This window comes from Bipolaris sorokiniana, assembly GCF_000338995.1.
Source record: "Bipolaris sorokiniana ND90Pr unplaced genomic scaffold COCSAscaffold_1, whole genome shotgun sequence".
In the NCBI taxonomy this organism is placed as follows: Eukaryota; Fungi; Ascomycota; class Dothideomycetes; order Pleosporales; family Pleosporaceae; genus Bipolaris; species Bipolaris sorokiniana.
Window position 1 is genome coordinate 1,454,403 of NW_006911895.1, and position 7,231 is coordinate 1,461,633.

The window sequence follows — 7,231 nt, forward strand, 5'->3', positions numbered from 1 at the left end:
TATACTTCTCTATCCTGGTCCGCACTAAGGCAGGTGAGTATTACGTTAGTGTTCCGTGAGGCTTGTCTGGCGATGCAGTGGAGTTGGCGTGCTTAAGGAGGGTTTGACAAGACTAATCTATTTGATAGACTAACTTGTGACAATCTTGTTAAGTAAGGATACTAGTAAGAAAGTACAATTTGAGTTGACCACAACGAATGTAATAATGAAATCCAACCCATTCTTATATCCGTTGCCTTTGGTCCTGCCATCCCTTACTTCCCTGCCATCCCTGGGATGGTTGTGATGTTGGGGATGGCTGCCATCCCAAGGCGTCCTGCCATCCCTCGGATGGTTGCCCTTGGCGGGATGGCACATCACGTGACCTAGCCCCGCGATGATCATTACCTTCTGACGTGGACGTCCATAGGCCTTCAGCCATCTCGTCATTTGTCAAGGAGAGAATCCTTCTTGTTACTTGTAACAGATAGCTCTAAGAGGGGAGGTAATGTTACAAGTAATAAGAAGGATTCTCTTCTTAATAAATAACGAGATAGCTAAAGGCCTACGGACGTCCATGTTATAAGGTAATAATTACCGCGGGGCGAGGATTACGTAATTAACATTACGCTAAGACGACCGTTAGGCGCTAGTATATAATGGCAGTAATCCTCTAATAGCAGCTATTAGGGACATTAGGCCAAGACGTTGGAAGTTATAATGGCAGTAATAGCAGGACTAGAAGCAATAAGGATATAAGGATAGATAGATTTCATTATTACTCTCGTTGTAGTCAACTCAAATTATACTTTCTTACTAGTTACTTTACTTAATAAGATTATTACCTGTTGGTTTATAACAATATAAACTAATAGTTGTCGAACCTGTTGTCTCTTCTTATTAAGCACGCCACTCCACTGTCTCGCTAGATAACTTTCACGGAACACTAGCGTAAAGCTCACCGGCCTTAGTGTGGGACCTGGCAAGAGAAGTATAGATCCTAACCCCGTGTAACAACTAACCATAATTCGCGTACATGTAAGAAAGATACTTTAGATAGTATTTAATCTACTACCTTAATATACATAAATTTTATTCAGTTATGGTAGAGCTGTATACGTAGAGAGGTGTGCAAAGTTAGTGGGGTGCGCCGCTCGCTTGTACGCGCCGCTCGCTTGTAAAACACGTTAAAGGAAGAACAAACATCTAAGGACTAGTGAGATTTGGTAACGGCGGCCTGGTCAACGTCGGTGTATTTACTAGCTGCAGCATTGATATCGACCGCACTTGCGGTACTGCTGGTGGATGCGGTAAATTGACGATTGCAAAGCGTGATGGCTGCGATGGTATGGAAATCAACGTTAGCTTCTTGGGTAGGTGGCCCAGTGCATAGCTCGGCGGATTTCAACATTCATCCATCACCTGGGCTCATTTGATTCGGGAAATTTGCATCTATTAGATCTAGACGCATGTTACGAGTTGTTTAAAGACGGATTACTCAGGGACGAGTTGTTTGAGTTTTGGTGCCGAAGAAGCCTTCTTTATGGGTTCTTCTCGCATCCGATCACTGCAAAGTTCTGAGAAATCTTTTGTATCTACGTCGCTTCGAAAGGCCTGAGTTACAGCGAATACAACTCCTATTCAACAACTACTAAGTCAAGAAAAATCGATGAAAGTAAGGTTTTGTTGACTTTTTGAGAGAACAAACTGGAGTGTGACACGGGTTTCGCCTACGATTTTTCCTGATACTAGTCTCGACCATGGCGAGAACAACTAGGGTGCAGAATTTATCATAGGTTCTAATTTGATTCTTATAGCGAATATTTGACTATAGGGCTTGGTTTGTTTATATACTTTCACGTGCCTGGACCTCCCAGAGCAGAAATCGAATATTATCCGTGTGCTCTTCATCGTTATAGTAATTGCTATAAATAGCGTGGTCCAGCAATAGTCTTACGAAATGGTCGTCTTGTCGTCTGATGAACTGGCAAAAGTCGACGTTATCCCTCTCTAATATGAATTTGACAAAGCATTGATTCATGAAAAAGTGTGGTCTTTGAGTAATGGCCTCGATATCTTTCATAGAGGGACTGATGACAGACGAGAGGAGGTTGGAGAGGGCGACTGTGGTGGCAGAATCACTGAGGGCTGCGAGATAGGCAAACACGGTGGTGATGCCTTGGACAGCAAACGAGCGCCTTATTTCATCCTCTCGATCTTGACTCGTTCGAATGTCCGCAAGGACAATCAAAGTACGGTTCTGGAGACGTTTGGTGTCGATATGGTAGATGGTGCTGGCGGGCGGACCGACCCGAGCTAGTTCTGCGGAGAGGCCCGCATGGTGAAAGTCGAGTTTGAGAGCGGGAGTGGCATTATTCGCTACCAGATGGCGATTGAGGTAGGCAACAAAATGGTCGCGCAGGCTGTGAGTGGCCGTGGGAACTTGGTCGGATAAGACGGCAACAGCGAAGTCGTCTATAGGACCGGGGAGGGTGGGAATATAGGCCTTGGCGAGGTCCGTGCCGAAGCGATGGGCCAATCGGCCGTCGCCAAAGATGTAGCGCTGGTAGTCCTTGAGAGAAAAGGGAAATCTCAGCTTATCGTCGGCGACGATGCTGTGAAGCGAGAAGACATCTTGAACCATTGGGTCCGGGCCAGGTCCTCTGACGCTAGAAGGTGAGATTTCGCAGGTTCAGAGAGAGAACGTGGCCAGGCATTTGAAGGGTCGGCCCATGGCCAGATTAGCGGCAAGAACCGTCTGGAATCGAGATGCCAAGAGGGGGCTGTGCAGCGGACGCCTTTCTATCGATGTCGACGATGGCTCCTTGCCATGTACAGTATGCGCATGTGTGTACTTAAATGCCTCAATCCACATCATGGGGACAGCCAATGTCAAAAGACGGCTGGACATACCCCAGCCAGTATCGCACAATCACCCCTCTGGACCATTTGCTGATCGAAGCTGGATGCCGGAGACGCCAAACGCGCATGACGCGTCTCGGAACATGTTTCCCATTGCCATGAGGATCTGCGTCTGCACCACGATAAGTTCCGAACGGTGTGAACGGCTTCTTGGCGCGCGATGTGGCAGTCTATTGCAATTACAGTAGAGACGCCAATTGCTCAAGAAGGTCAATGGCACGTTCCGACTCTGCGTCTTGAATCTTTTCCTACAATGAGCCATACATAACAGGCCAAGGAAAAGCTTGCTGCATTTATATGCAGAAAGCACAAAGCTTGGCGAGTAGTCGGGTATGTTCATCAATCATCTTTGATTTCGTGTAGCTCACGTGACCAGATATACTAATTGATGGGTCACGTGGGCAAAGCATGTGCGACATGACTCTACCCACATATTAAGGAAATAGCCACTGCATACGGAATCACTGTATACGAATCACACTATTTTAATACGCTTGAATCTGTGCCAATGGTTGCATAAAAAAGGACAATGACCCTGGCAGATGGGCCTGCATTCCATTGGTGGCACGATGTTACACAAATCAGGACCTTGCTCATAATGCTCGCTGGTCGATCACCGCGAATAACTTGCAGAACATTGCATGCTATGCTTCTGTGGCGCCAAAGATCACTCCCTATCTTCGCACCCAACGGTGCTGCGTCTCCCTTGCCAAGAAGCCTACAGGAAAATCGTCAACCACCAAATTAGTCGCTCCTGCCTCCTTCACACACCCCACTACACAAACTGCCCTCTCATTCCAGCACACCATGCACTCTTCTGCAATCCCGGCTTCGACTCGCCGTTCGCGCAAGAATCAGATGTTGCTTATTCAATCCATCAACACAACTAGTACAGTGGTGACGGGCTCCTCCGCGCCGTCACGACCCAAGTATTTACCTACTTCACAGCGATGCGAACAGAAATTGAACCCTTGGTCGTCTGTGCCACGATCAAGTCGTGGTCATATGAAATGTCATCCTTGACGGTATCAACCAGTTTGGCCCTAGGATGAACATCTAGCACCATATATGCGCACATGATGTAAAGCTCACAGTATGCCAGCTGCTCGCCAATGCATGCGCGACTGCCTTTTCCAAACGCAATCAGCTTCTTCTGCAGCGAATAGTTCTGCGTACCATCCTCCAGTAGCCAGCGTTCAGGAAGGAATTCGTCTGGATCGGGGAAAAGCTCAGTGTTCCAGTGGTTGATCATGGATGTCATGCCAATGGGTGTGCCCCGAGGAATCACAAAGTCCGTCTTTCCGTCTGCCGAAATGTAGTGCAAGTCCTCTTCACGCGCGATTCTGGCCGACCGATGCGATACGCCAGGCATCATGCGCAGACACTCTTGCAACACGGCCCAGAAATAAGGAACCTTTTCAAGCTCAACCCATTTGAGATTCTGTGTGCTAATACCGGCTTGTGCAAGGTCAGATGCCAGCCTTTGATTAATCTCTGGCTTGGCGAGGGCCCAGTAGGTAAAGACGGTGAGAATGGCCTAAAACGAGGTTAGTACTGCTGTATTTGTGATCAGCTCCTCAAACCTAGTTTAACTAACAGCAGTTGTTTCAGTACCCGCAAGCAGGAAATTAAAGCCCTCGCCATTGTACCGGTATTTCTCTTCTTCCGACATGGACTTATCTTTACCCATGACTTCGGCAAAAACACGTCCGTTATCGGGATTTTTCAGCGCCTGCGCGACGTACTGTGGAATTGTCACGTTCATGACCTTCATTACTGCCTTGATGTCTTCGCCCAGATAGTCGGCCATGAAGGGAAGCACTTGGGCCATCTTGCGGCCCAAGGCATTGTGGCGCATCATGTAGGCACTCTTGAAGAACGACTTGACCCATGTGGCGAAGTTGGGCTCCCAACCTTCTTGCGCCACAAATCCCATGGGCTCACCAAAAGCATACTGAGAGATGACATCGGCTGTGTAGCAGTTGAACGCTTCCTTGACATCGAATTCACCCTTGCCGGCTGACCTGAGCATCTTCTTTGCGACCATGGATGCGAATTCGTGCACCTCGCCTTCTAATTTCAGCATCTGCTGACGCGAGAAGAACTTGTTCAGCGGCGCCCTTCGCGCACGATGCAGATCATGGTTAACCGTGGAGAATCCAGTCACCGAGACAGGGCCAGCCCCACCAGTGTTCAGCTGGTGCTGCCATTTGTCTCGAACATGTCCCGGTCCAGCGTAGATCTCGTCTGTGAAGGCGGGGTCGGAGCAGTGTAGTTCGTCGGGGTTGATGCGCACGATTGGGCCATACTTCTCGTGCATACGCGAGATGACTTTACCATAGCGCCCGACAAGCCACCAGTCGTAGTAGGCTTCGTAGAGGTAGGATGCAGCAGCAATCTTAGGGCCTGGAAATCGGGAGAGGGGGTGAAGAGGCGAGATGTTGTAAAGCGCGATTGCGATTCGATAGCCGATCCAAGCCACAACCAGCCAAATGATGCTCGCAAAAGAGAATATTGACGTCTGGCCTTGGGCCGCGCCGGATTGCTGGTCCATGGTGATGTTTTCGGTGACTTGTCGACACCCAGCCTGCACAGTGACGGGAGCAGATATAGGACGACGTTCTGGCGAGGTCGACTCCTATATTATGAATGCTCCTGTCCAACGCTTACATATGCCACATCAAAGCCGATCCATCCTCCTCGGGGTCAGTGGCTTTTTTTCACCAATCAATCCTTGGCGATAAGAGGAGTAGCGCGTATTCTTCGAATATTTTGCACTTTAGTATGCTCCACTTTAGTTCCACATTTGGCCTCCCCATCATTGGTGCTTCAAGTCCCTGCTGTGCCACATGGGAGAGCGTTGCACTATGCAGGTGGAGCTGCACCCACTTCCGCCGCGGCGAAGCTACCCAAATACGAGGCTCGAGTCAATGACCTTGGGGATTTGCTTGACAGCCCCCTTGTCCCACATGTTCTTGGATGCAGCCGAGAAATCACCTCGCCGACTACATCCCGACAAATTCCGTAGACCATGGACCTGGCGAGAGAGAAGAGAAGATGAAAAGCAGGTATCTTGAGTTTGGGGTTTTGACTACTCCTTGGCGTTCCCCTGCGTCCAAAACAACGCGGGAGTTGACTGCCGACCCCTAGTCGAGTGGAGCCGGGTCGATTTTATTCCCCTAAGTGCAGGCGCTGCGGGTTGCGCGGGATACGGCTAAGGCGTGCAGTATGCAATCTTGGCACTGTGGATTCGTGCCTGGCCTACGGAGGAGCGCGTCAAAAGTCTTCGCGACAGGGGTAGGCAGCGCACTGACGCACCGCAGGTCTTGGCATTTGCTGTTTTGACAGCTTATTCACTGATATCCTCCCACTCATTATCTACATTAATTTTGATAGCCTTTACAGCTGTAGCCTCCCTCTCAGTGCCCTTTCCTGTTCTCCTACCCTCTTTATATTCATTGCCACCTTCTAATCTAATGATATTTTGAATATGAATTGGTATTCTTTTAATCCACTCTTGAATCTTCTACTGAGGTAGCTCGTCCCAAGCTTTCGTCCAGGCTCTGATAGCTTCAACCTTACTCCTTGGAGCTCCCTTTTTCGTAGTAAGCCTCTTCATATATGGCTAGCAGCACTCTATTGCATTAAGATTAGGTGAATTACCGCACCAGAGTAGCCTAGCTACCTCAAATATATTAAAGACCTTCTGTTGTGAGTGATGCGCATGAGAAGGAGCTTTATCTTCTTGAACGAGAGTATATAGCCTCTCTTTCTTACACTCTTAAGCAAAAGGCAGAAGCTTAGGTATTAATATTTCAGCGCGATATCTCCACCAATCAATACTATTTCCTTTACCACGAGTAAGCTTACCTGTATCTGCAGTAAATTTCTAAGTTAGCTTCTTACCAGGCTTCGTACGTAGGCCTAGCCTTCTAACTCCAGTATTCAGTTCCCACTCAGCTCTAGCCTCAGCTTCAAGCTCTTGGTTAAGAGCCTCAATAGCCTTACGAGCTTCTTCCTTCTGCTTTCTTGATTCAGGTTGCCAACAGTGGCAAGGACCTTTCTTGTCATATGAGAAGCTCCCCCAGAACATGAACTCAGAGTAGCCTTTCCACCTCTCACGTATAGTACTGCGCAGAAAAGCTTCATCAGATTTCCTCTAGATCCGATAGTCTCCACGGCGGTGATTAAGGACTACAGAGGTCTCATCTGTCCATATAACATTCTTCCAATCCTCAAGAGTCCACTTCTCTCGCTCCTTGCACCAGGCTAGTCTCTCCTCCCTCATCTTCTTGGTCAACCCAGGCTTCCTCGTCGGCTTCGTCTTCTT

At 48.5% G+C, this 7,231-nt stretch overlaps 5 protein-coding genes across 5 annotated transcripts in view; 2 read left to right on the forward strand and 3 right to left on the reverse strand.

Annotated features, from left to right (window-relative positions):
• The window catches only part of COCSADRAFT_75808 (uncharacterized protein), a gene marked incomplete at both ends in the record, with an annotated part of 29,683 nt that extends 29,314 nt beyond the window's left edge, over positions 1–369 (forward strand). The window contains one exon of the mRNA XM_007696598.1: positions 185–369. Coding sequence (XP_007694788.1) covers positions 185–369 — 185 coding nt within the window. The remainder of the gene's footprint in view (positions 1–184) is intronic.
• Positions 370–1,812: 1,443 nt separating this feature from the next.
• Positions 1,813–2,643, reverse strand: COCSADRAFT_32180 (uncharacterized protein). Its single transcript, XM_007696033.1, has one exon. It carries the CDS (start codon positions 2,621–2,623, stop codon positions 1,826–1,828), a length of 798 nt encoding a protein of 265 aa, XP_007694223.1. The 5' UTR covers positions 2,624–2,643; the 3' UTR covers positions 1,813–1,825.
• A 184-nt stretch (positions 2,644–2,827) lies between these two features.
• Positions 2,828–3,354, forward strand: COCSADRAFT_210347 (uncharacterized protein). Its single transcript, XM_007696599.1, has 2 exons — positions 2,828–3,231; positions 3,309–3,354. The coding sequence occupies exon 1, from the start codon at positions 2,856–2,858 to the stop codon at positions 3,087–3,089; it is 234 nt and encodes a 77-aa protein (XP_007694789.1). The 5' UTR covers positions 2,828–2,855; the 3' UTR covers positions 3,090–3,231; positions 3,309–3,354.
• A 38-nt stretch (positions 3,355–3,392) lies between these two features.
• On the reverse strand, positions 3,393–5,508 carry COCSADRAFT_177223 (uncharacterized protein). Its single transcript, XM_007696600.1, has 2 exons — positions 4,499–5,508; positions 3,393–4,438 (listed from the first exon to the last, which is right to left on the reverse strand). The coding sequence occupies exons 1-2, from the start codon at positions 5,453–5,455 to the stop codon at positions 3,839–3,841; spliced, it is 1,557 nt and encodes a 518-aa protein (XP_007694790.1). The 5' UTR covers positions 5,456–5,508; the 3' UTR covers positions 3,393–3,838.
• Positions 5,509–7,060: 1,552 nt separating this feature from the next.
• COCSADRAFT_78833 (uncharacterized protein) overlaps positions 7,061–7,231 on the reverse strand; it is a gene marked incomplete at both ends in the record, with an annotated part of 967 nt that continues 796 nt past the window's right edge. The window contains one exon of the mRNA XM_007696601.1: positions 7,061–7,211. Coding sequence (XP_007694791.1) covers positions 7,061–7,211 — 151 coding nt within the window. The remainder of the gene's footprint in view (positions 7,212–7,231) is intronic.

Bases quoted from the DNA above. Each gene is read 5' to 3' on its own strand.
- COCSADRAFT_32180 (XM_007696033.1), bottom strand. From the start codon at position 2,623: ATGGTTCAAGATGTCTTCTCGCTTCACAGCATCGTCGCCGACGATAAG.
- COCSADRAFT_177223 (XM_007696600.1), bottom strand. From the start codon at position 5,455: ATGGACCAGCAATCCGGCGCGGCCCAAGGCCAGACGTCAATATTCTCT. The intron at 4,439-4,498 runs GTTAGTTAAACT...ACCTCGTTTTAG, and splicing joins CGGGTACTGAAACAACTGCT to GCCATTCTCACCGTCTTTAC.
- COCSADRAFT_210347 (XM_007696599.1), top strand. From the start codon at position 2,856: ATGGGGACAGCCAATGTCAAAAGACGGCTGGACATACCCCAGCCAGTA.